Source organism: Genypterus blacodes, unplaced genomic scaffold (genome assembly GCF_046128005.1).
Source record: "Genypterus blacodes isolate CSIRO-AG114 ecotype Tasmania unplaced genomic scaffold, CSIRO-AGI_Gbla_v1 ptg000030l_1, whole genome shotgun sequence".
In the NCBI taxonomy this organism is placed as follows: domain Eukaryota; kingdom Metazoa; phylum Chordata; class Actinopteri; order Ophidiiformes; family Ophidiidae; genus Genypterus; species Genypterus blacodes.
This window is the reverse complement of record NW_027466843.1, coordinates 2,726,279-2,754,188: the sequence shown is the minus strand read 5'-3', so window position 1 is coordinate 2,754,188 and position 27,910 is coordinate 2,726,279. Positions and strand designations below refer to the sequence as shown.

At 43.5% G+C, this 27,910-nt stretch overlaps 1 protein-coding gene across 3 annotated transcripts in view; it reads left to right on the top strand.

The window, feature by feature from the left end:
- fat1a (FAT atypical cadherin 1a) overlaps positions 1 to 23,438 on the top strand; it is a 61,831-nt gene extending 38,393 nt beyond the window's left edge. For 2 of the 3 annotated variants that reach the window (XM_076145505.1, XM_076145504.1), the window contains exons 8-29: positions 639 to 914; positions 1,221 to 1,431; positions 2,066 to 6,139; positions 6,745 to 6,941; positions 7,085 to 7,238; positions 8,001 to 8,234; positions 10,744 to 11,130; positions 11,244 to 11,458; positions 12,322 to 12,459; positions 12,733 to 12,876; positions 13,884 to 14,081; positions 14,832 to 15,428; positions 15,516 to 15,738; positions 15,833 to 15,964; positions 16,137 to 16,294; positions 17,077 to 17,545; positions 17,648 to 17,801; positions 18,028 to 18,138; positions 18,256 to 18,899; positions 19,021 to 19,155; positions 20,940 to 20,975; positions 21,630 to 23,438. In XM_076145505.1, the coding sequence (XP_076001620.1) occupies positions 639 to 914; positions 1,221 to 1,431; positions 2,066 to 6,139; positions 6,745 to 6,941; positions 7,085 to 7,238; positions 8,001 to 8,234; positions 10,744 to 11,130; positions 11,244 to 11,458; positions 12,322 to 12,459; positions 12,733 to 12,876; positions 13,884 to 14,081; positions 14,832 to 15,428; positions 15,516 to 15,738; positions 15,833 to 15,964; positions 16,137 to 16,294; positions 17,077 to 17,545; positions 17,648 to 17,801; positions 18,028 to 18,138; positions 18,256 to 18,899; positions 19,021 to 19,155; positions 20,940 to 20,975; positions 21,630 to 22,303 (9,561 nt within the window). In that variant the 3' untranslated portion in view covers positions 22,304 to 23,438. The remainder of the gene's footprint in view (positions 1 to 638; positions 915 to 1,220; positions 1,432 to 2,065; positions 6,140 to 6,744; positions 6,942 to 7,084; positions 7,239 to 8,000; positions 8,235 to 10,743; positions 11,131 to 11,243; positions 11,459 to 12,321; positions 12,460 to 12,732; positions 12,877 to 13,883; positions 14,082 to 14,831; positions 15,429 to 15,515; positions 15,739 to 15,832; positions 15,965 to 16,136; positions 16,295 to 17,076; positions 17,546 to 17,647; positions 17,802 to 18,027; positions 18,139 to 18,255; positions 18,900 to 19,020; positions 19,156 to 20,939; positions 20,976 to 21,629) is intronic. The other variant, XM_076145506.1, reaches the window with a different exon arrangement.
- The last annotated feature ends 4,472 nt before the right edge of the window (positions 23,439 to 27,910 follow it).

The window sequence follows — 27,910 nt, the reverse complement described above, 5'->3', positions numbered from 1 at the left end:
CTCTGTAGTTCTCACCCTTGGTACGGTCACTGCCATGCTTATACGGCTTATTTCCTGTGCTTAGCTGTGAATTTATCGGACGCATTAGAGTTTTCCAACATTGATTTCCTGTTTTCACTGTCAGCAGCATGAAATGGCTATTCAGTTAAAATATTTCCTTTTCCCTCATCTGTATTGATCTAATCAATATCTACACATCCCTGGTTATTACTCCACATAATGTGGGCGAAAGGCTTTGAAAAGTTTGTATTGTGTGCACTGAAGTGAAATAGAAACAGAAATTCAGGAATAATGCAATCATAAATTAGAATTTATTGTAGACATGATGCTTTGGTAACTTCTTAGAATATTTACAGTTTTTTTTATTTCCATCATGTGTGGGTTTTGTTGTGAACAAAGGGAGTCACTTAACCACATGTGTGCTGACATTATGTAGATGATCCAAAATGATCCAGTGCCTCCTATTGATGCTATAAATATTTAATGGAACCTTTTAACATTCCCTCCGTAAATGGTGATTAAAAATGAGAAAAGGCTAAGAACTTATTCACAAAGTTTTTTCAACATTCATGATTTATGGAATGACAGAAGTCAAGTGTTAAATGATACCATTGAATTTCCTTGTGTGTTCCCAATAGGTGCTTATTCGTGTCATTGACACCAACAATCATCGACCACAGTTCTCTCAGCCAAAGTATGAGGTGAATGTCCCTGAGGACGCCCCAGCTGGTACGCAGGTCCTGCAGATCAGTGCTGTAGATGAAGACGAGAAGAACAAGCTGACCTTTACCCTCCTGAGCAGCACTGATCCATTCAGCCTGAAGAAGTTCCGTCTCGACCCTGGGACAGGCATTTTGTACACTGCTGAGCGACTGGACCACGAGACTATGCATTGCCACATCCTCACAGTGATGGTATGAGTCAGCAATCAATTAAATATAAATACATAAATAAATGAACAGTCTGTAAATTTCTATCCTATTTATCTTTAGAGACGAGACATGCCCATTAGCAAATATTCTTTATAGATGAATTGTTCACTTCATAGGGGAATGGCGCGCCAATTAAACTTAGACAGTTTTTTATGTTATTAGTTTATATAGAGTATAATGAAATAGTTAAGGAGATAAGAATCATTTCAAATCTCACATGCTTTTATCCTTTTTGCTCCTCTTCTGCCTCTTTCTCTACTTCCGTCTTTCCAAATTTCTCCTTCCCAGGTACGCGACCAGGACATCCCAGTAAAGAGGAACCTAGTTCGTGTTATTGTAAATGTGGAGGACACAAACGACAATGCCCCCTGGTTTATTGGTGCACCTTACACCGGTCGTGTATTTGAATCTGCTGCCATAGGCTCGGCTGTGCTCCAGGTCACAGCTCTTGACAAAGACAAGGGCCACAATGCAGAGATCATCTACAGCATTGAATCAGGTAAACCTTTAACACACACACAAGCCACCAATCTGTGGTTTTCTCCCTTAAGACAGACATTTATTGAAATTACTTTCATAGTAGTGCAATTTTAACAGCTTGTGCTAAATGTTTGAGTCATCAGTGAGTGTTTAGTTCTGCCCACTGGATCTTGCTCGTGAATGGCATATTTTACAGAGTAGGAGAATGTTGAGAGGATCTCCAAATATGTGGGAGACAGGCACATCCCCCACTGAATTTCTCACCATTGTTCTCTCCTACAATGAGCTTTGGTATGAGAGGGAGACACGTTTAACTGTTAGCTCTGCCATTTGTTTGAATACATGCATATGTGAAATAGTTCCGATGATGTAAGGCATTTGAATTGTAGCTTGCTTTGTTGCGAGCCACATTGAAGGCTTAGGATGAGTGGCTTGGAACTGACAATAGCACTGCTGACTGACGAGTGTTTGGGAGTAGGGGGGATACATTTAAAATACAAATCAACCCCAGCTTGTTGGTAGAACAAAAGCTGAATAAGTAACCATATGTGTTTATGTTAAATGTAAGGCCATATTTCATAATAAGATAATTGGAAAAAAACTTTCAGAGCAGCTGCATACATTTAACACAGTTTCTATCTTGTTTCTTGCAGGAAATGTTGCCAACTCATTTGCCATCGACCCTGTATTAGGGACAATTACAGTGGCCAAAGAACTTGATCAAAGAAACAAAAACCAGTTTGAACTCACCGTAAAGGCATCTGATAAAGGAACAACTCCAATGTCAACTACAACTACTGTACAGCTTATGGTAACAATTTCTGACAATGCTGCCCCAAGATTCACTGAAAAAGAGTTTTCTGCTGAAGTCAGTGAATCCGCCAATCCAGGAACTTTTGTGAGTTTGGTGACAGCTGTCAGTCAGTCATCGGTGTTCTATCAAATAAAAAATGGGAACATCAACGGTGCATTTGACATAAACCCAAACTCGGGGGTGGTTGTAGCCCACAGAGCTTTAGATTATGAGACCACCTCTCAATACAGGCTTATCATACAAGGCACAAACATGGCTGGACGAGCAAGCAACACCACGCTACTGATTCTCATAAAGGACGAGAATGACAACGCCCCAGTCTTTCTTCAAAAGGAATTCAAAGGAGTGATCAGTGAATCAGCCTCTGTCAACAGTGTTGTTCTCACCCATGAGAACACCCCCTTTGTCATTCGTGCCACCGATGCTGATTCTGACCGTAACGCCATGCTCATCTATCAAATCGTAGAACCCTTTGCACATAACTATTTTGCCATTGACTCTAGTACTGGAGCCATCCGGATCATAGCGCCTTTGGATTATGAAAGAAGGAGTAGTTTCCTTTTCACAGTCCAGGTCCATGACCTAGGAATGCCACGTCTGTTTGCAGAAATGCCAGCCAATGTGTCCATTGAAGTCACAGATGTCAATGATTGTTCACCACTTTTCAGCAAAGAGTTGTATGAGGCAACTGTTATATTGCCAACATACAAAGGGGTTGAAGTCATTCAACTCAATGCAACAGACTCAGACTCTGGGCTCTACTCCAAACTTCTCTTCTCCATCTCTGAGGGAAATATTGGTGATAAATTCAAAATGGAGCCAACAAAGGGCATCATTTCCATTCAAAATGTCACACAACTTAGGAGCAGGTATGAATTGAAAGTTAGGGTTTCAGATGGAAGATTTGCTGCTGTTGCCACAGTAAAGATAAATGTGAAGGAAAATAAGGAGAGCAAGCTAAAGTTCACCATGGACTCTTATAATGCCAATATTCCAGAAAACTCTTCTGAAAAGAGAACTTTAGTGGTGATTGCCACTGTTGGAAACCAGTTGAATGAGCCTATGTTTTACAACATTTTGAACCCTGACAAAAGATTTGAAATCAGCCGCACATCTGGAGTAATCTCAACCACTGGAATTCCTTTTGATCGTGAGACACAGGACACATACGATATTGTTGTTGAGGTAACCGGAGAGGACAGTTCTGAGGATGGAGCGCATGTTTTGGTAACTGTGACAGTAGAAGATGAGAATGACAACAAACCTATGTTTGTGAACCTTCCCTATCATGCTCTGGTGCAAATGGATGCAGAGGAAGGTCAAGTCATCCGACAAGTCACAGCAGTGGACAAAGACGTGGGACCAAATGCTGATGTCCATTATTATTTGAAGGAAAATCAGGAACACTTCCAAATAAGTCCCTCTGGTGAAATCTCACTCAAAAAGACATTTGAGAAAGAATCAGTTAACACCGACTTTGTCATCGTTGTTATGGCAAAAGATAGTGGAGACCCAGCACTCTCTGCCGAAGTAGAAGTTCCAATTACAGTGGTGAACAAAGCAATGCCTGTGTTTGAGAAGCCTTTTTACAGCATTGAAATCCCTGAAAACATTCAGTTACACACACCAGTGCTTCATGTACAAGCCAGTGACTCAGAGGGCCCGCGGATAGTGTACACCATTTCCGAGGGAGACCCCTTCAAACAATTTTCCATTGATTTCAACACCGGTGTTATACATGTGATTCAACCTCTGGATTTTGAGACACATCCTGCTTATAAATTAAATGTAAGAGCAACAGACTCTTTAACTGGAGCCCACTCTGAGGTGTTTGTTGATATCATTCTAGAAGACGTCAATGACAACCCTCCTGTTTTCCTGTCAAAGTCCTACAATGCCAGTATTTCAGAAGCGTCCGTTATTGGTACATCTGTTTTACAGGTTGGTGCCAAAGATTCTGATGTTGGTTACAACAAAGAGCTATTCTTTCAGTTGGTTGAAGAAAAAGGGAAGAGTTCCGATTATTTCAGCATTGACCGTGACACTGGATTAATCACTACAGCACAAGTACTCGATCACGAGGTAACCCAACAGCACAAATTGAGGATTCGCGTTGTGGATGGAGGAGTTCCCGCCCTCTCCAGTGACGTCTCTGTCATAGTAGATGTTACAGACCTGAATGACAATCCTCCAGCTTTTACACAAAATGTTTACAAAGCTACTGTCAGCGAATTAGCCCCTCGTGGTCACTTCACAACCCAAGTCCAGGCCTCTGATGCTGACAGCTCTGATTCAGGTAAATTGGAGTTCTCCATTATCTCGGGGAATGAAGACCAGAACTTTGCCATAGACAAATACACAGGTACCATTGTCGTTTCCAACCACCGCAGGCCACATATGCAGCCTCTTTACAATCTCAATGTGTCTGTGTCAGATGGAGTATTCAGAAGCTCAGCCATTGTCAAGATAACAGTTATTGGTGCCAACTTCCACAACCCAAGCTTTTCCCAGATGGAATACGTGGTCGAGCTTGTTGAAAACTCACCTGCTGGTACCTTGGTAGCAGAAACTAAAGCAACAGATGACGACGAAGGCATTTATGGGCAGCTAACATACCGTATTGTCAACGACTTTGCAAAAGACAAATTCTCTGTGAATGAAAATGGAGAGATTTTCACATTAGAAAGCCTTGATCGTGAGAATGCCATTGAGAAAGTTGTTCCCATTTCACTTGTGGCAAGTGATGGCGGTGGAAAAGTGGGCTTTTGTATTGTCAATGTCATTCTAACAGATGTTAATGACAATGCCCCACAATTCAAAGCAGTTGAGTACAAAGCCACCATTGCATCAGATGTCCCAAGGGGAACCTCTGTTGTCAAAATTGCTGCTTCAGACATGGATGAGGGAAGCAATGCTGACATCGAATATTCAATAGATGCAGATGTGGAAAATGTGGAGGAGAACTTTGAAATCCACCCTACCTCTGGGATCATTGTTACTAAAGAGAGTCTCATTGGACTTGAAAGTGAGCTCTATGCATTCTTTGTAAGGGCAAAGGACACTGGAAATCCATCAAAACATTCTGTTGTACAAGTTTATATTAGGATTGTTGCACCAGAGGCTCCAGTTCCCCGATATTCTGAACCACACTACCGCTACACCATTGCTGAAGATCTACCCATTGGAACAGAGATTGATATCATTAAGGCAGAGAGTGAACAGCCAGTGTTCTACAGTCTTGTGAGGGGACATACTCCTGAAAGCAATGAGGATGAGGTGTTTGTTGTGGATAAAGACACCGGAGCCTTGAAGCTTCAGAAAAGCCTCGACCACGAGACCACCAAATGGTACCAACTCACACTGCTAGCCCAGGCTAAGCACGAGAGCTATGATATAGTGGCATCTGTATATGTGGATATCCAAGTGAAGGATGTCAATGACAACAAGCCTGTTTTTGAGTCAGACCCTTATGAGGCGGTCATTGTGGAAAACCTGCCAAGTGGCACACTGGTGATACAAGTCAAAGCCACTGACCAAGACTCTGGAACCAACGGCCATGTGATTTACAGCCTCGACCCAAAGCAGACTTCAAAGGACATCTCAGAGCTGTTTGCTGTGAATAGTGAAACCGGATGGGTGGCCACCTTAAAAGCGCTAGACCGTGAAAAGATGAATAAATACACAGTTGCGATCCTTGCCACGGACCAAGGGGACAAAGTCCAGCATGTTACTGGCACCACAGTGGATGTAACAGTAGCCGATGTGAACGACAACCCACCTCGCTTCACTGCAGAGATCTACAAAGGCACAGTTAGTGAAGATGACCCGCCCCCCAGTGGGGTCATTGCTATCCTGAGCACCACGGATGACGATTCTGAGGACATCAATAAACAAGTGAACTACTTCATAACAGGTGGGTATTTATGATTTTATGAGACAAATGAACAAATCCAGAGAGTTTAATCCTGACTCCTCTGTGTAACATTTTCATAAACCGAGCCTCACGCATTAGCAATTCATTCATGTTAGGATGATAATCGCTCATCTTCAAAACATTGCAGAGTCCCATTTTCTGTTAGGAGTCTAGGTTTGTCTACCCTGCTTAAGCCTCTTTATATTATATATAGTATAATTATATAAATAATACATATTTATATTATATTCTTCCTTTGGTGCTAAATAGCATATGTGAATAACAATGCAAGTTCTAATGTCAAGACAAATCAGAAGATTGGCACTGTCATTAGTATATGTTCTGTCATGCTATGCAAAATTACCCACTTACTAACCGTGTTTGATTTTAACATGGATTTGCTTTGTGAAGTTGTATTGAACACTTGAGTGAGTGAGTAATTATTAATGATAATAAGTGGAACTAGGATAGGAATTCAAGATAAATAATGTATCCTGGTATCATTTTAATGACTCAGGCTTCATGCGTTGTCTTTCCTCGACATCACATAGATCCAGATCTGTTTATCATGCTGAAATTGTGTTCTTCCTTTTATCACTAAACAGGAGGGGACCCACTTGGCCAATTTGGCATTGAACACATTCAGAATGAGTGGAAGGTCTCAGTCAGGAAGCCCTTAGACCGTGAGGAGAAGGACAGTTACCTCCTTAATATAACTGCCAGTGATGGCATCTTCACCGCCAAAGCTATCGTGGAGGTCAAGGTCCTGGATGCCAATGATAACAGCCCTGTTTGCGAAAAGGTAAAATCTAAAGTGGCTGTCAAGAAGTCTTTTTTAACTACTTTGCAACAAAGTCATATTGGTCAGTTCATCACCAGTCTTCTGTTTGCCTTCTGTTGCATTTTTATCTTCTAATGCATTCTTCCTTTCCTTTACTCAACCAGTCTCTATATACTGAGAGGGTCCCAGAAGATTCCCCTCCTGGCAGGCTGATCTTGCAGGTCTCCGCCAGAGATGCTGACATCCGCTCGAATGCTCAAATTTCATTTGAGCTCCAGGGTTCCGGATCAGAGCTGTTCACAATTGACTCAGATACAGGTGTGTGTGTGTGTGTCTGTATGTGGGGTTGGGGGGTTATGCTTTAATTCATACACGGCCAATTTAAAACACATCCTTTGTAGATATTTTAGATAGTTAAGAAGGTTTTACATGAAACCTTTTCTGCCTTTTGAGTTAAACTGGTAAATCCTGCAGTGAATATTTTCTGTTCTACAAAAGTGTTCTTGTAATTTCAAGTTTTTAATTTGCTCACAGGCTGACAGAAAGGGAGACAACAACTCAAATATTTCAGTCTTTTGTCTTTTAGCAGGCCACATTTTTGACTTTCTAGAAAGGTTGCTACTGTTATGTCAGAGAGTATTGTATTCTTGTGCACACAAGCAGGAATATTACATGTGAGGGCCGCCAAGAAGGTCTGGAGGTTTCTGAAGAGGCTGTGGCAGTGTTGGCTACCTCATATCCAACAATGCTTCCTATCAGCTCTTAGCTGCCAGCTCTGAAGTTTTCCCTCAGCATCCTGTTCTCTCCCACTTCTCTTTGTCTTCATGTGCTTGGATTACTTATTTATTCCTCTCTCTTCTGTCTCCAAAGCCGTAAGAAGTTTATGTGGTTTCTTAGTAAGTAGGCAAGGTGGTCTATAGTGAAAAACACTATATACACTGGTTTTCCTAACACATAAGCTCACATCTATGTCTAAAGATTGGCCTCTTTATTGATCTTTATTGTTTGTTTGTTTCAAAATGGGGACATATCTTTTTGAATTTGTGTGTCTTTGTTAAAAATCTGCTGCTTCACTTTCAGGGGAACTAAAGACCTGGCTACCCCTTGACCGAGAAGAGCGAGATGAGCACATATTCAGAGTGCGAGCAGTGGATGGAGGTGGGCGGTATTGTGAAGCAGACATCCACATCACAGTGGAAGATGTTAATGACAACGCGCCACAGTTCACATCCGATCCTTACAGCATTACAGTATTCGAGAATACAGAGGTCGGCACATATGTGGCGAAGCTGCTGGCAAATGACATTGACACTGGTGAGTAATTTTATTCTTTGGCACATTTCTATGCTAACTTGTACTCCTCTACATAATGAAATCAAATAACTCACAGTAGTGGGTGACCTTAAATCCCTTCAGTCAAGGAGGAAAGTGAGTCCACAAGGGAACAAGGAATCTTGTTTTCATCTTATTTTTAAAGAAATGTTGTTTTGACTTGGACGTCCTACTGGATGGGTGATAATCATCAACATACAGTTGAGTACCAGCTTGAAACGAACAAAACAAATCCAACCCTGTCGACAGAGACAATAGTAAATCTCCTGTGAGGCTGAAGTGACAGATTGCTTACATCTCACATTGCCTTAAACAAATATATTGCGTTGCTCAAGGACTGAAAAATCTCTGAAGTAAAACTCTCAACATTCACAAATTAAAAGCTCCATTAGACTTAAAAGAATGATTTTCCTCCTCAAATGAATATCTGAAAAGCACATGATTCCGGATTTTTTTTTTTGCCTGGTGGAAGCTACAACTCATCTCAGATATCCTCAACTCTCAGTAAGCAATACCATATCGAGCACTTCTTCACGTGCTCACCAGTGGATAAGACTTCGCCCATGCAGTTGTAGCCATCGTTTTATCTACTTGAAACCTCATTTCAGAAGCAATTGGACTTGCTTTTTCAAACTACTCCTACATTTTTACAGAGCAGGACATTCTGGCCTTGAGAATAGCTTCGCCCCATTCTTTTTCAGACATTCAATAGGTCTCCTTTTATTTCTCCTTCTTTTTACTTCCACACATTAGGTGCAATGACAGGTTGACAGAATGAAGGGGATGCTTGTCACAGGTCCCTCAAAATGAGACTTTGACTGGAAAAGTAAAGTGCTGGTATTGAGACACTTTCACAAAGGCTTTGCTGATGCAAAGTTTGTCTCACATTCTCAATATCAGAAGGAGCGGAGGAAAAAGTGGTCCCTGCGGTTTAGCCAGCGGAAGTGATTATTGAGCTCTATAGTGACTGAAACATGTGCAGAGAGGAAATGACCAGTATTCCCTCATACTACAATGAGCGTACATGTGGATGTGAGTGTTTGTTTGTCTAGATCAGTATTGCATTTGTATTCCTTGGTTTCTTTTGGGTTCAAGCTTGAAGCAAAAACTTTCCAGATAAATAAGGATTGTAATTTGGACCCACTTTTGCCTCAATAGTCTTTGCCACCAACCATCCAAAATGTGAACCCTAATGCAACCCCATTCATAAGAGAGGCATATTTGCCTGAGACTCGGGCATTAATATTTGACTATGCATATCTTTATGTAACAGCTCTTTGCCACAGCCACTATTATCCGCCTGCCTGTTTGGCTGGAAGATGTATAATACGCAGTTCAATCTGCTGTTACAATCTCTGAGAGGCAGCACTTATCAGGTGGAATGGTTCAGAACCAGACAGACAAACCCAGACTGGTGCCCTTGATCTGTGATAAACTAAAGTTATGCAATACACATTCCATCTCTGCTTCTTCCTTGCCCTTAATCTGATTGTATCAGTGTCTCGCTTTTATTCTCCCCTTTCTTGCCGCATTGTCTTCATTCGATTCCTTGTGTTACTCATGTGTTTGTTTGGCCACCTTTGTCACTGATGTTGTGCCAGATCCATAGATGTCCTGTACAAGGGCACTTCCAACACTATAGAGGGTAGAGAATGATGTCTTACACTGCCAGCTGCCTGCTAAAAGCAATGTGGTTTGCTTTAATGATCAGTATGCACTTAGCATTTCTTCCCTGCTTGCTCTTCTCGAGGTCATTTGTACGCCGGTCTTTGAAGGTGCCATTCAGAATTGTCCTCAATATTGCACCAGTGTTGATATTGCAAAATCTCAGTCTGGGACTCAGAGAAGCATAAAATCACAAACGTATGTGTATGAGGGAATAGAACCAATTGCAATCCAGTGCAGTCACTTAACCGCCATTAAGCAATTGTTTTAAGAGTGATCAGGCCATATGAAAGGAATAGGAAACCATATGAGCCAGCTTCCCTATGGTAATCTCTACACCACAATAATGACATCCATTGAGGGAGGGGGCACTTACCTGATAAATGGGAATATAATAGCTTATTGCAAATGGGGGCCACCTGCAGAAAGACATTATGATTATTATCGTGATCCGTCTCTGTCTTGTTGCTGTGAGCATGTTGCCTGTGGGAAGACATGAGTTATGAGAATGGCATGGATTAGATGTTTACTAATTTATCAGAGAACTTGTGAAAGATGGAGGTTTTAAAAAGAGAATTGAAGGTGACAGTTGTAATCATTCATAAATCAATATAACAATCTTTCTCCCCGTGTAACTGTTGTGTTTGTGTGAGAGTTTTGTCTGTGTAGTTATGATATTGTGCTCCTGAAATTATTTGCTGACAAGCGGGGAAGGAGCAAAATTGCGCAGTCAGGCATTAACACGAGCAGCCAGATGTTCAGATAGGTTCATCATATCACGTCTGACAAATGTAAAAAAAAACCCTCTGTCCTTTTGTCGTTCCAGGACTGAATGGTGATATCCTCTACTCTTTGATGGAATCTGCCGACGGCTACTTCTCGGTTGATGAGCACACTGGTGTGGTAAGCCTGGAGCGACCCCTTGACCGCGAGGTGCAAGCGGTTTATGAACTGAAGGCCCGAGCCAGTGACCAGGGCTCGACACGCCTCTCGTCGCAGTGTCAGGTGGTGGTCTCAGTGCTGGACATCAATGACAACCCACCGGTATTTGAGCACCGTGAATACATGGCTACAGTAGTTGAGGATGTCGTTGTGGGCTCACAAGTGGTCAGAGTGCAGGCGGCCAGCAGGGACACAGAGGCCAGCGGCGAGATCTCCTATAGCATCATCAGCGGGAATGAGCACGGAATGTTCAGTGTGGACCCACATACTGGTATGTAATAGCACTGAATAGTCATCTTTTCTTTCCTCTCCTTTAACTTTCTACAGTCGTGTGATTGAGTTTCCTCCCTGAGTAAAGTCTCTGTGCTGCCTCTTTGTCCTTAGGCGACGTCTTTGTGATTGAGCCGTTGGACTACGAGATATCGCACGAGTACTACCTCACCATAGAGGCTACAGATGGTGGCTCACCACCGCTCAGCGACATGGCCACTGTGAACATCAACCTGACCGACGTCAATGACAACCGGCCTGTCTTCAGCCAGGAAATCTATACAGCTGTCGTCAGTGAGGACGCCGAGCTGGGGAAGACAGTTGTGGCGGTAAGAAACTGGAATACTAAACATGCAATATTTAAAGATGGGTTTGCTGCTCGTTGGGGCAATAACCCATAATTGCTACTATAATGTGGGGCTGGTGAAAGTGATTCTATTATCTCTTTAGTTTGCTCATTCCAGATGTGTCACACTGTTCACCTTTTCGCTCACTTTTTCATTTACCTCCTCGGCAGCCTTTCCCCCTCTGTAACCATTACTCACTGCTTACGCTATCACATATTTGCACCTGTGGCAAATCCCCATCTGGTGCCATAGCTAAATTAGGACCGATGCTGTTCATGCTCAGTGCACGACCATTATCACACACACATGCTGCAGTTTAATTAAGGACAGTTCACTCATTAAGCCCTTATCCAAGATTTTACACATTTCCGATCCCAAGTATGTATAATTTTCGCTCTCTTCCGGCGTCTCCCTCTGCTACTCACATTTTCCTCCTTCCCTCATAAAACACCTCAGCCTGTGGCTATTATCGGCAGTGAGTGTGTCTAATCTACCTGAATATAAATTATCCATCAGAAAATTAGAGTTTAATACCTGCCCTTGTCTCATACGTGTAAATCTCCACTGTCTCCTGATTTCCCAGGGGATTCTTTTCAGTATGTGATGGCTGATGACTTTTAGGTGTTTGTGTGTCTCTTTGTGTGGGTGTGTGTGTGTGTGTGTGTGTGTGTGCACCCGTGTGTCTGGAAATGAACAGGGAACAAAAAATGTATTGTGCTTTTATCTCTGATGCCTGCACACGCTGGATTGAACGTTGTGAAATTTTAAAATATGAATGAAATTATGAATGTAATAATGAATTGTGTGTGGGGGGGCTTGTCCTGTGTTTTTGGGTGCCACCATAGGTTGTGGCGGAGGATGCTGATGGGCCATTATACAATCATGTGCGATACTCCATCTTGAATGGCAACCAAGGCAGTCCTTTCACCATCGATCCAGTCCGAGGGGAGCTTAAAGTTGTGCGCCAGCTGGACAGAGAAAGAGTAAGACTAACAGCAAATACAATGCTGACTGTACATATAATGTTCAATCTACCAAGTAACTAATTGCAATCCACAGAATGCAATCAAAATCATGTCAGGCCTAATAGGAACGCCTGTTTACCAATATCTACTGCATCCAAAAGCAGCTTTGACCCTGTATGTTAATTCTCTCTCTCTCTCTCTCTCTCTCTCTCTCTCTCTCTCTCTCTCTCTCTCTCTCTCTCTCTGTCGGTCTCTCTCTCTATCCCCCCTCCCTCTCTCTCTCTCTCTCAGACATCAGGGTACACTCTGATGGTGGTAGCCACAGACAACGGGATGCCACCGTATTCCAGCAGTGCTACGATCAATATCGATGTGTCAGACGTCAATGATAACCCACCCCTCTTCTCACAAGCCAACTACAGCCTCATCATCCAGGTCAGAGCAGAAAGGGGCTCAGTTGAGCAGAGGTGGAGAGGATAAGAATGAGGTAGAAAGAGGGAAAGAGAGAGGGAGGGAAAAGGATATTTGGCTGGACACAGGGGCGGATTAACAGGGGGAAATAATGGCAGACTGCTGGACTAGAATGTCAAGAAGTAAGTGGGAGGCTGCAGAGAGAAAAGAGGTGAGGAGAGAGGAGAAGAAGAGAGGTGCGGGGGGATAAAACACAGCGGCTGAATCTTAAGTAATATGGGAATGCAAATAAGACACGGATACAAAAGACAGCTGGATGTGATGAAGAATGGGAAAGAGGAAGATGTAAAATTGAGGTTGAAACAGATGATAGATAATCTGACTGATCATAGCGAGGGAAAATGTCAACAACTAAGTGAAACAAAAGCAGTAAATTGGAGAGGAGGTGACATATATTTGCAATTTTCCTGTGTGTATAAAAACTGATAAGATTATTTTAAAATATGCTGTAGCAGCAATGCCAGGAAACAACTGTAGACACATACACGTAACCGACACACCTGGAAAGTGACGGTGCAGCCCATTCAGAGACTCAACTAGACTGAACCATTAAACAAACCGTGTTCCTTTTACTGGAGCTCATCTAAGTTCAACATTCAGGCCACAACAACCTGAACCAGTTGCTGGCGACAAGAACACTAAATCCTATACACGGTGAGGCGGAATTAAGGTGTAGAATTACGTGGGTGCAGATGAAGGCATCTCTAATGTAATCTCGAGTGCTTTGAAGTATAGAAGGACTACTTTCTATGCCACTGTGTGTCAGTAGGGAGTGCAAAATGCTCTCCACAGCCAGATTTTTTTATTCCTGAAGTATACATGAGCCTTCAGGCTGTTCAGGTTTGTGATAGCATTTTCTCAGACATTCGCAGTGTCTGTAATATCTGTCAAACATCAGAACATTTCAAAGTTCAAGTTGAACTAGCTCCTTTCAGCATATATATTGAAGTTGCTTGTTGTGTATCTCGCAGGAGAATCGACCAAAAGGCACTAGTGTTCTTCAGCTCACCGTAACTGATCGGGATGCTACCCACAATGGCCCACCTTTCACCTTTGCAATCATGGACGGCAATGAGGGTGATGCGTTCCAGATCAATCAACAGGGAGCTCTGGTGGCAGCAGAGGTGTTGAGTAGGAAAAGAAAAGAACACTACCTACTTCACGCGCAGGTAAGTCACATCACCGAACAGAAACCAGAGTTGAGGTGTTGTATTGATTTTATTGTCAAGCCATTGCAACCTGATGTGTTTTCCCTCGATCAAGCTTCACACTCACTAACTTGCTCAGTGCTTGACCCCACGCTTTTCCCTCTGTCCTAATAAACCTTTTGCATCATCTTTCACGCCTCTTTATTTCCATGTCAAATCTGCTCCTCTGCAGCTTTGCATCTTGTGCTGTAGATGAGTTGAAACCAAATAGACACACGATACAATTACTTCCCTCAAAATCAGCAGCTGCAAATTATCCATTGCTGGAGCAACACAAATGAAAAGAATTACCCTGGCGTTGCCATGATCACATGTACTATGTACTGGTGTGGCAACTCGGAGGAGAGAATAGAGGAAAAGTGAGTGGGCAGATGAGATCTGAAATGAGTGTGATTTCTATTTAAATATGAGATACTCATTTGAGCTTCTTCTTTCAGAACTAATGACCATCCATTTGAATGCATAAAGGTTGCAACACATAATATGTAGATGGCTGTCTTGAATAGCATCTCTGAGTATGTAGGTGTTCCCAGATCAGGTAGAGAAAGTAAAAGAGCTTGATTGCCCTCTGCTGTTAGGACGAGCTTCTGTAGATCCAAATGTACCAGAATACATCAGGTCTTCTTCTTTCATTTTCGTTGTGTCAGTGCCCAAGAAATGACTGAATGAATCCACAGTGTTTATTTCTTCATTGTCTCCTCTCCTGTTTAGGTGTCAGACAGTGGAAAACCTCAGCTGCTTTCCACTGCCTTCATCAGTGTACGCATCATTGAAGAGAGCGTCTACCCGCCTGCTATTCTCCCGCTGGACATCCTTGTCTCCACTGTTGGTGATGAATACCCCGGAGGTGTCCTGGGCAAAATCCATGCCACTGACCAAGACATTTATGATACTCTGACCTACAGTCTCGCCCCCTCTTCCTCCTCACCCACGGACGGAAGCGGCAGCCTGTTTTCGGTTGCTGACTCTGATGGTAAAGTCATCGCCCTACGACCGCTCGATGTGGGTCACTACTCTCTCAACGTGACAGTGACCGACGGACGGTTCACCACGGCCGCCGACGTCACCGTGCACGTTCGGCAAGCAGCTCAGCAGGCACTGGACAACTCCATCGCAGTGCGCTTTGCAAACATTGCGCCCGAAGAGTTTATCGGCGACTACTGGCGCAACTTCCAGCGGGCCCTGAGAAACATTGCTGGAGTGAGGAGGAGTGAAGTACAGTTAGTGAGTTTGCAGCCATCAGAGCAAGGAGATCTGGATGTGCTGTTGGCATTAGAGAGATCTGGCAGCCCTTACCAATCCCAGGAGGTAAGAGTGGACTTTATTCATTTGTAATAGAGACAAAATAACTATTTACATGAGATTACATTTTATTATTATATTTTATGTCTCCAGGTTGTCTTCCGTAAGCTGAACTCTTCTGCAGCCGTGATTGAGGAAATGACAGGGGTCCGAATTCTGCGGGTGGTCCAGAAGCTGTGTGCAGGGCTGGACTGCCCTCTACGCTTCTGCGATGAAGTCATCTCCCTGGATAAGACTGCTATGTCTACTCACAGCACAGCACGCCTTAGCTTTGTGACGCCTCGACATCAGAGAACGGCAACCTGCCAGTGTGAAGGTAGATTAACACACCTTTGCACACACACGTACACACATTAACACAATTCAGCAAATCAAAGATCCTCATGGATGTACTGTATGTTGGCACTTAGGTGGCAGATGTCCCGTCATGAACAGCGAATGTGAGAACAACCCTTGTCCTGAGGGCATGGAGTGTGTGGGAGACCTCAGAGATACCACATATAGTTGTGTGTGTCCGGAGGGGAAAAGGGGCAAATGCTCTGGTAAGACCCGTGTTCTTGAGCTGTATTACCAGATGCCCCCTCCCAACTATTCCTCTGTTCTTTTCTGCACAGTTTGAGTGAAAAATATCTCATTGTCCCCGTTTAGGTTGATATTTAATTTCTTCCTTCACTCACACGTCACATCATTAACACCGACTGTTTCTCATATTAGATGGCCACTCGCTGACGTTCAGCGGCAGTGGCTATGTGAAATACCGTCTAATGGAGAATGAGAACAAGGAGCTGATGAAACTGTCTCTCAGACTCAGGACGTTCTCCAGCCATGCCACTGTCATGTATGCAAAAGGAACAGACTACAGCATTCTTGAGGTGAGGACAAATGTATTTATTTCTATGTATGGTACGTGTGTGTTTGTCCAGTCTTGTTACTGAGGGATAAAAGTCTATTATTCAGTTTATTTAAAACATATTTGTTGCTTATCATAATCACAGCTAGACTGAGTGCCCCTCTGCTTCTCTTAACCTGTGTCTGTATTAGCACACGGCATTTCCGTATGAGAAGATCTTAATAAACTCGTAAGATCTCCTGTGGGACCATGTAGCTATGAGTACAAAATTTGCTGAAGGGTTCAGACAACCGCTTTGAAACCTCTGTTCTCACGAGGGGCTCTGGGAATGTGGTGGTAGGTTGAAAAAAATCACACGTGAGCTATTATAGCTCAGGGGGACAAACAGAAAGCATTATACCTCACATTCCTCTTAGAGTGTGTCTGTTTTACAGGAGATTCCACATGTCTCTCATATTGTATGTATTTATTATGTCTCCTAAAGGTTGTATGTTTTGTGTTTTTGTTACTTTAGAGGCATGACCAGTAGTAACTGTAGTATGTAGCATGTTGAAACTATTGAAGAGACACTGAGAGTGTGTGATATCATTATCAAGGAGTTTTCAAAAAACTTGTAATTGTAAAATTGTAAACTTTGAATGATGATTGAAGATAGTACCATACACTGATTTATTACAGAGCTGTGATGATATGATTACGACTTCGCCACCAAACTTTACATCTTATAGATTAATCATTTAGAAAATAACAAAAAGCTGAAGTAATTGGTCATATTCTAACTCTAGTTTTCTCTGCCCGTGACAGATTGTGAATGGCCGTTTGCAGTACAAGTTTGACTGTGGCAGCGGCCCTGGCCTGGTGTCTGTCCACAGTGCTCAAGTGAGTGATGGGGAGTGGCACTCTATCTCCCTGGAGGTGGATGGAAACTATGCTAAGCTGGTGCTGGACCGGGTGCATGCTGCCTCCGGCACAGCACCGGGCACTTTGCGCACTCTCAACCTTGACAACAATATCTACTTCGGTGGCCACGTACGCCAGCATGCACCTGCTCGCCACGGTCGCAGCCTGCCGGTCACAAACGGGCTCCGTGGCTGCATGGAGGCCATCGAGCTGAATGGCCAAGAGCTGCCCCTCAACACCAAAGCTCTCCGGGCGCACGCGGTGTTGGAGGACATAGTGGATGTGGCTCCAGGCTGTGGGCTTACACCTGCTGAGAGTTGCTCCAGCAACCCGTGTACGAATGGAGGGATGTGCACATCGCTACCCAATGGAGGTACTCGTGCTCTGTTTAAGACAAATACATTTGAATTCAGTTTAATTTTCATAACCATTCTGTATGTGGACCCATGTGTTAACCATCTTTTCTCTTGCGTAGGCTACTTCTGTAAGTGTGCTGCCTCTTTCATGGGAACCCTCTGTGAAATTCCCATCAGCCCTTGTGCCTCTAACCCCTGCCTATACGGGGGCACCTGTGTTCCACGTGCAGATGACTTCTACTGCCAGTGCAGAGGGCAGTATTCAGGACAAAGGTATGGTATTACAGTCCAACTGGCCTGTAATGATAAATACTGCAGATAAAGTAAATGACATTCACAATCAAGTCACTACATCAAACATCAAAAAATAGTATTTAACATTTTCAGCTTTTTAGAATATTGTGTTATGCATTATCAAGGTTCGATAGATGAAAATGTTGTTGAATAACCCGATATCAGTATAAAGTGTGCCTTATGTCATGTTTACAATTGTTTGCAGGTGTCAGCTTGGGCCGTACTGCAGAGATAACCCCTGTAAAAACAGTGGAAAGTGTATTGACAGTCTGGACGGTCCAGTATGTGAGTGTGAGACAGGCTTCCAGGGAGAAAGGTATGACTCAGTTTGACTCTAATCATGAGTGCATTCCAACCAGAAGAGTCTCATTTCTTGCATCATATTTCACTCTTGCTCACTCTTCACCAAACTTTGTCCATGTGCCTTGTCCAGGTGCCTCAGTGATGTCGACGAGTGTGTGAAGAACCCCTGCGCCAACGGTGGCCAGTGCCAGAACACATACGGCTCTTACAAGTGTAACTGCTCCCTGGGCTTCAGCGGGCACGTCTGTGAACTCCGCACCGAAGTTCGCAACGAATTTGTGTCCACCTCTTGGAACATCGGCCTGGAGGAGGTGATCGGCATCGTGGTCTTTGTGTCCAGCATCTTTATCCTCGTCCTCCTCTTCATCATCATCCGTAAGAGGGCATGTTGCGGCAGGTCAAAAACTGACAATGACAACAAGCACGGCGGAGGCTCCAACGTGCCTCACTCCTTCCTCCAGAGGCCTTACTTTGACGCCAAGCTCAACAAAAACATCTACTCAGACATCCCGCCTCAGGTCCCCGTGCGGCCCATCTCCTACACTCCCAGCATTCCAAGCGACTCGCGAAACAACCTGGATCGGAACTCATTCGAGGGCTCCGCCATCCCGGAGCACCCAGAATTCAGCACCTTCAACCCAGATTCCGTGCATGGACACCGCAAGACCGTGGCAGTGTGTAGTGTAGCACCCAATCTCCCTCCTCCCCCTCCCTCCAACTCTGTTTCCGACAGTGACTCCATCCAGAAGCCGAACTGGGACTATGACTATGATGGTAAGCTGCAAGAGCTCATTCACACCTACAGGAAATACTATCTAGAACACACGTGATCGCCGTAGATTAAACTCAATCCAACAAAACTCCATTCTCACATTGCTTTACTGTCACCTCCCAGCTAAGGTTGTGGACCTGGACCCTTGCCTGAAGAAACCCGTTGAGGACAGTGCCTGCCACCCCTACAACACCAGGGGCAGCATGTCTGAGGTCCAGTCCCTCAGCTCCTTCCAGTCAGAGTCCTGTGACGATAACGGTAAGCAGCCATCTAGCATGTCCAACTTTTATGTCATTGCGGATAAACTAAAGAGACAGACAGCAGCGTAGCATTTATGAACTCCAGTCAGATGCGTGTGTTTCTGTAGCGGAGCGCATGCAGGATCAGTTTTTCCATTGTTCTGATGAGCCGGCAGGGTTCGGTGATAGTTATCAGTGTCTTGTGGAGCTCAGTTTCCATGCTAACCCTCTCTTTGCATGCTCACAATGGACGGCCCTAATGGCGGCTCTGGGTCACGTGTTCTTTTCTCTCCCTTTTTTTTTTCCGCTGCGGGGCTTCAGCTCCCATATGGATCAAATCAGTCCACAGATCCAGAACAAGGTTTTAAATAGGGGTCCAGCCTGTAAGTCCTCATTCACCGCCTGTGCCGATGGAAGCGGTCAAAACAACTTTGTGCTGTGTAATTCTCCCGGGATTTAAAAAAAACTAAAACAAGACGCCGACTCTCTTTGATTCTCATTTTACCGCGGCTCAGCATTAAATGAATTCGATCCCTAATTTAAACAGCCGTCACGTTCCGTTTGATTTCATTCAGTTGGCTTTCTTTCATTCCTTTACTAGCGCGTCTTTTGCTTTGGTCCAAAGCTACACATAGATGCTTAAAGCAAAACAATACACACATACATAATGGTTCTCTGATGTCCTCTTCATATCACACTAATTAACCTGAGTCATTACTTTTATATTGTGATGGGGGAGTTGGGCTTGGAGATGATGTCCTGCTCATTAATCTTCAAACCCTTCGTCTTTACCCTGATTAAATGAGAATGAGCCATAAATGGAGCTCGTAAATAGAACATTTAATAGACAGGCGTTAGTTCTTATCAGCTAAGTCCTTTTATTTATCTTTGCTTGGGCAGGAAATGCTTTTTCCTTCCCTTTTCCCTTCCTTTTTTTTAAATCACCGGAGAATTGCACAGATTCTTCCATCTGTACTGTCAGTGGCACCCCTCCCCCGCCCCCCCTCCTAGCATCTCAATATGTTGTTGTGTTTGTTTTGTTGTACAAACAAATCCGATCCTCCCACCCGCCGTTTTTTTTTTGCGCTCCACCATTGTCTTGTCTCGTCTCCAGCCATGATGCAGACACTCGGCGTTCCAGGGTGCCGCAGCTTAGGCACTAGCACGTCCAGCAACAAGGACACGAGGCACTCCGGTGGGAAGTGTGGCCCCGTGTTGCGGCATCACTCCCTCCCCCCCCCCCCCCCCCCCCCCCCTCCCCCTCAACACGAGCGCCACCTTTGTTTCTCTTTTTGACTTTTTACCAAATCAAGTGTACTAATGGTAGATTCTTCCCAACCACTCTCCCCTCCCCCCCTTTACTCTCCACAAGCCTCCATAGTGACAGTAATCCACCTTGTCAGCTCTGTTATTGACACGGTGGAAGGAGAAGGTACTCTTTTATTGCTTCCCTCTGACAGTAGTTTTGTCCTTGGTGTTGGGTTTGTCACAGACGCAGGGTGTTGAAGTGCCATTTTCTTAGACTCACGCCTCAGCAAACGCACACATTCCCACAGCACACAATTCACGCCGAATTCACCTCCTGTTCGCCTCGGTCACCTTCAGGCCTGCCTCATATAAACCAGAGAAGGAAGTCGGTGTAAGAAAATGGCACACCTGTTTGTCCATTACTCCTTTATTTTTCCTTTCAGTGTGTCCCATTATCCATCACATTTCATTTGTGTTCTTCGCAGTGTTCTCTCTCTCTCAGGTTGTAACTTATACTTCTTCTTTCTCTCTCCTCCTATTCTGCCTCATGTAAAGAGTCTTTTTTGGCTCATGATCTCAAGAACCCAAGAGGTGACTTTTTCATCTTTGTTTGCCTGACGTTGACTGGTGTTTCCCTCTCCCACCCGCTAACTATTAACTGCTAACCCTCCAAACCAGTGTAACACAAGAGAGTATGATCAGTTTGGTTATGAGGCGTTATGTCGGCCTCCATAAAACGATTCATAAACAGAAGTAACGCCCTGCATGTTTTTGAAGTTATGACAGTATTAGAGAACATGTTAATCCCGGCAGGTTTAGCCCAGTAAGTAAATACAAATACCCTCACTTTGTGTGTGTTCATGTGTGTCTGTCGGTGTTTTTAACTGTCGATTGTCTTCAGTTTGTCGCAGGATGTGCGTTATCTTAATTCAACCCGCTTAAACCATCGTTAAAGTGATGAAGTTAACTTATATGACGTTGTGTTGGTGATGGTTTGAATGTGTTTGTACAGTGTTAATCTAAGTTTATCTCACAAAGTGGTGTGAAGCTGTGTATTAATGAAACCAGTGGTGGTGTTGGTGTGACATGTTACCGTACTCTCTGTTGCATGGTGTGGGTTTTTAACATTAACATGATGGTGTTTGGTGAATGCTTGTAACTGTGATTCAATGTTGTCGTTTACATTTCTCTAACGTGTGTGTGTGTGTGTGCGCGCGCTTTGGGTGGCTTTCTCTTATCAAACAGGATATCACTGGGACACATCTGATTGGATGCCAAGTGTTCAACTTCCTGGAATCCAGGAGATCCCGCAATATGAGGCTGTGGAGTCGCCCGCCCCTCTGTACACCGACCCGAGCGCCATTGATACCGACTACTATCCCGGTGGCTTTGACATCGAGAGTGACTTCCCTCCTCCACCAGAAGACTTCCCCGCAAGCGACGACATGCTGCCGCCGCCTTTGCCAGAGTACGGCGACCGCTGCGACACACTGCGTTCCCTGGGCAGAGACCTGGACCCCCCTCCAGCCAGCCCAGGGGGCTCAGCGAGGATTGGTCAGCGCCCGGCCTTGCCTCAGCTCTACAGCCTTAACCAGTATCTACCGCAGCACTCCTACCCGAGTGACGGGGGCGACACAGACGGCCACGGCGCCACCACGGCCAACACCACCCCGGCATCCACCCTGGGTACCAGTGGCTACAGAGGGGCCTTCCCCTTGGGATGTAGTCGGGACTTTGACTCTCCAGGTTTGGACAACATATCCATGTCTCTGTACACGTCCACGGCCTCGTGCTCGGACATGTCAGCGTGCTGCGAGGAGTCCGAAGTGATGATAAGCGACTACGAGAGCGGCGACGAGGACCACTTTGAGCGGCTAGCCATCCCTGCGCTGGACTCCCAGCAGCACACTGAAGTCTGACACTGGATCCAAACAAAAGTGCCTGAACCTACACCGACACCTTATGTTACAGCTTTCCCCTAAAGTACACAACACACACCTGACCCCTCCCCCATACATGCACAATTTACCTACACCATTGGTGGAAGAAGTGCTAGCAAGAAAAAGCAATATAACATTGAAAAAGACTATATAACAAGTAAAGATTCATTCAAAATAAGCCAAGCTGTAACCTGAGAGTGTGTGAAAGTATGGAAACAGTATGGAAAACCAGGAAAGCTTCAATTTACTAGACTTTGTAACAAAGTAATCATTTGTAATGAAATGATGATGACCTACAGTTTGAGTAAATACATGACCTTTTAACCTTTCTGGGAATATGCGGAATAACAAATGTACTGGAGTAGATGATTCTATTCTGTTCTGCTTCTATCAAAGAAGCACAAAATGTAACTATTCAAGCAAAGTACAAGTACCTTGGAATTGTACTTGAGGGCAACACAAAATTAATGGATAATTAATTACTTTCCATCACTGGGGCACAGACAAAACACAACACTACTCCCGACACAGACACACACACACACGCTTACGGTACATATACACAGTAAGTGGTGTCACACACATACACATACACACACACAGGGGTTGTTGGGACTAGTTGTGAAGGACATTGAGCTGGGAAGGAGCTACAGGAGACTTCAGCATGTTTGCTGTCTGACTCAGCTCCGTGTGTAAAAAAAAAAGAAAAAAGAAACACACCATCTGAGTTGGTGCCATTGCTTTAAGTGTCGTCATTCACAACAAGTGAATAGTCTGAAAGTCTCTTCAATATAAAGCATTTACACAATAACCATCATGAGAGAAAAAAAAAATGCATTTCACGGTTAATGTCTTTGTTTCTATAGATAAATCCAAGCGTAACATTTTTATACAAGTCCTCATTTTCAATGTAAATTTAACTGTACAGTTTTGATTTTAAAGTTGACTAGGTTTTGTAGATATTCTATGCTTTTATTTTCAAGGAAAAGAGTTCAATGGTGTGACATTCTCAGCCTTACCGTGCGTACATCCACAAAAAGAAGCATTGAAAAAAAGTGAGAGAAGAGCACGGCTGTTGTGTACGCGGTGTGTACTCGTAACGTTTATCGTCTCCTGCTCATTTCAAAAAGGGTCTTCAATGAACGACTGCATATTCTTGTGTTGTTGTTTTTTATTTGTTTGTTTGTAAATTTTGACTTTGGAACCTCTTTATTTTTCCACCAAGAAAATGGGACCCAATATATTTATAGTGCAGAGTTATCCATGGACACGTGACTTTTTCAGGTGTCTGTGTGTGTGTGAGCAATGCTATGGTCTTGTTAAGATTTTTATTGAATACTGCCACAAGCTCACGCTTTCCTACTGGCAATAAATTATTCCTAAAAAATATTCCCGGTGTCTTTTGTCCATTTATTTGCTCGGTATGTGTTTTGTCACAGAGTCACGCTGTGTTTCTCGTGTTCGGGTCATGCTAATGAAGGAGGACCATCGCTCAAGCCACAATACACAAAAAGGGCACAGAGGGAAGGAAATGAAATGGCTGGAAGAATCATTTAGTATGTTTGTAAGACAGAAAAGGGTTTTTTGTAGCTTTTAATGTTGAATTCTTAGCTATACACAACTACACATGTACACCTAATGCTCATGTGCATACACAGAGGGAGGGAGAGTGTGAGGAAGAAGAGTTGCTTTTGTGTTCATATGTAGACTGCAAACTTTTGTTGCATTTTAATGCGTCTACTTAATAGAATATGACCGAAAAAGGATTACAAAAATAATAACCATAGTTTGATGGGGACCTTTTTCGGAATTCTAGGGAATGTTCAGGAATGTTCCCAGGATGCTCGCTGGGATGTCTGCCTGGGAACCTTATGTGCTGTATGTTATGACTATACAATGTACAAAGAACAAGTATTCCTGTCTGTACCTTTAAGGACATAACAGTGTTTAATCAAGGAGTTAAAAATCTCCTCTCCTACATGTAAGGAAACAGACCTGAAACCAGAGCAGAGATCGTTGGTCGTCCCAGCTTGATATCCTCAGTGATACCAAACTCTGCTGTGTTGTGTGGTCCCAGGACAACAGAGGAGCATGTGTGAAAGCTGCATTGCAAACAGGGACTGATATCATTCTGACCTCTGGACCCTTTTAATCAGAAAAGCCATTTCCTCTGCTGGACATGGACCGATTTGGCTTGAATATACTGAACACAGTGAAATCTCCAATCTCATGTCATAAAGTAAACACAGCCAGAGAGTCTGAGCTCTTTTTTTGGACTCCAAGAAACATTTAAAACTACTGGGTATCTAATGAGGATTCATTCAAAACTACTTAATCATTTAATTAAAATGAATGAAATTAACAAACCTGTGAATTGTTTTGTTTTACATTTCCAATATAATTCATATCAATTTAAACACAGCATTGCAGGGTTTGCTGTTATCACATACACACACCGGCCGCTTCATCAGGTCCGCCTGTTCAACTGCTTGATAACGCAGATATCTAATCAGTCCATCATATAGCAACTCAATGCATTTAGGCATGTTGACCTGTCAAGACGACCCGCTGAAGGTCAAACTGAGCATCAGAATGGGAAAGAAAGGTGATTAAGTGACTTTGAACGTGGCAGGGATGTTTGTGTTGTGTTTGTGCCAGACGGGCTGGTCTGAGTATTTCAAAAACTGCTGATCAACTGGGACTCTCACGTACATCCATGTCTAAAGTTCACAGAGAATTGTCAATAAAAGAGAAAATACCAAGTGAGCCAGAGGTCAGAGAAGAATGGCCAGACTTGTTGGAGGTGATGAACCAGATGGACTACAGCAGCAGAAGACCTGAAAAGGAAACTAGGGGTCCAATTTGCACAGGCTCACCAAAATTGTTCAGTGGAAGATTGGACGAGCATTGCCTGATGAGTCTCCATTTCTGCTGCAACTTTCGGATCGTAGAATCAGAATTTGCCTAATAAAGTGGCAGGTGAGTGTATATATCACTAACTAACTCCAATCCAATAGACTCATAATACATCAGATGTGGCAGAACGCTTCCTCACACCTGGTTTCCTCATCATCACCTCCTCCTCCTCCTCCGCCTCCTTTTGGCTGCTGCGTCAGCGAGTCTGGTTTCTCTCTGGTAAGTTACCTTGACCTGCTCACTTCCAGGTCGTCTCAGCCCGGCGTGAGCTCTGTGTTTACCTCCCCTGTGCGCTCAACTCCACTGTGGGGGAGGAAAAATGGATGTTTTGAACTTTAGTCAGGAGAGCAAACAGGCCTCTCATCTGCTGTTACAGTCAGAAGTAGAGGACAACCACTGTGTCAATAACAAGCCACATCTTCCTTTTAACAGGCCGGGCTGCAGACTAAATGATGTGCACAGTTGAGTTTGTCGCTAAACGCCACTGTTGCTTTGTGGTCGACAGCATCTGATTGAGCTTCGTGCTTTAAAAGTTTCATTATTATGCTAATTTGGTGAGTTATTTTGATGATTGTTCTATCAGTTCTTGGGACATAAATGAAACACTGCGCAGACAAAGGCAAAACAAACTCTCTGTCCTCTTTGTGCTTGTGTTGCTCTGGAAACTCCTTTATCCAGAGTGAAAGTTTTTTAATGAATATCGGATGAGTTGACATGTATTTACCACTTTACTTCAAAGATAGAACTGGAATGAAGTGAATTTTCAGTGATGAATTAAGTACCAGCAAGCTGTTCTTGAGTAAAAATCTCCCATTAATAAAAAATACTTCATCATGATAATTTTACTCAGTATCAATTTTTTGGGATAATAACTTTTTAAACTTCACATTTGATAAAAGAAAGCATTATACAACTTGAAGCGCCATTTATTCTCTTATTATTGCATCTTTAATGTTAAACAATTCAGCTTTTGACTCTTTTCAGCCGTAAGACTCTGATACTTCCACTCACCAGTCCAAGAAAACATAATTCAATACTCATCAACTAAATCAATAAATAAGAAATAAATTCCAAAGTTCCCCTGGTTACCTGTGGTGACCTCTTGTGACATCTGTTAACTCTTACAGCACCACTCCTCACTGTCCATCTCATTTTAGGTTGGGAATGTGTTTTTATTGTTTATTGCTGCATGAAAGGTGGATAAAGAACGACACCGTGCTCAGGTTTCATCCACAGCCAACCATTTTGACCCTTTAGCATTAAAATACTGAAACTATAACACAACCTCTGCTGCTGCCTGGCTAATCTCACTGTGCAGTCATTTGTGCTCCTTCATCTCATGCTCCACAGATCCAATTAAACTAGTAAGTGACGTCAGGTGTTTTCCATTAAATGAATTAAGGTGTTCATACATATTCATGTTTTATTCATGTGGTTGAGAGGAGAGGAGAGTTTTCTGCTTCACGGCCTGTGATCGTTGAGCTTCAACCTGGCGATGTAGTAAACTATTTTAACCACAAGATGGCGGCATTGGCAAACTCATAACAGTGCAGACGGGCGAGGATAGAGGACACAGAGGAGGAGCCCAAGACTTAAAGATTTAAAACTTAAATCTGAAGGAAAGATCAAGTGAAAGAAAGCAGGTGATGATTCCAACCCCTGGAGGAAGTAATTACCCACTGGCTTCTCTCTCCGCAGACACACTCAGTTATTCTAATCGATCCACCGCAGCACATCTGACCAAACTACACACTCCACAGACAGCAGAGAGAGAAACGATGAGTGCCTGTGGGGGAAACAAAGACACTTGTTGAGATATTTTTAAAAAACGCAGCAGAGTGAAAACTGTTCGATCACACGATAAAAAAAATTAAAAAAAATAAAAAAAAATAAAAAGATAAAAAAATAAAAAAATAAAAAAATAAAATAAAATAAAATAAAATAAAATAAAATAAAATAAAATAAAATACAATAAAATAAAATAAAATAATTTCTCAACAACCCACCTAATAATAGCCAGTGAATCAAAACAAATCATTAACAGATACAGTAAGACACACCATAGGAAATATCCCGTCCAATTCAAGTCAGATATTGACTACATCTGCTTGTGTGGGTGTGAAATGTGTATCAGAGAGAGAGAGAGAGGGAGAGAGAGAGGGAGAGAAAGGGGGAGAGAAAGGGGGAGAGAGAGAGAGAGAGAGAGAGAGAGAGAGAGAGAGAGAGAGAGAGAGAGAGAGAGAGCAAGCACTGACCCCAATAATCCTCTTTCTCCCAGCATACACATCTCTCTCTTGGGTGGAGCTCCGTTGTTGTCATGGCAACCAACCCGGTGGAGGAGGGAACCACGGTGGCTAAAAGCAAACACTCCTGTTTCTCTGTGGGATGTACTGATGAGCAGTGAAGCAGCAGAGACATGCCGGCGCTGTGTCCAAGCTGCACTCATTACATTACTTCTGTCTCCTCTCCTTATTTTGCTGACAGCTCCTTCAAATGAGAGCAACACACAGGAGCGTGTACGTGTGTGTGTGTGTGGAGTGGGGTGGTTCTCTGCAGCCTGCATCTGCCCTTTCCCTCCCCCACGCTCAGCTCTTCTCTCCCACTCTCTCTCTTCCCTTTCACCCTTCCCCTTGTCGCTGCCTCTCCCAACAAACTCCTCCACCTGTTCAC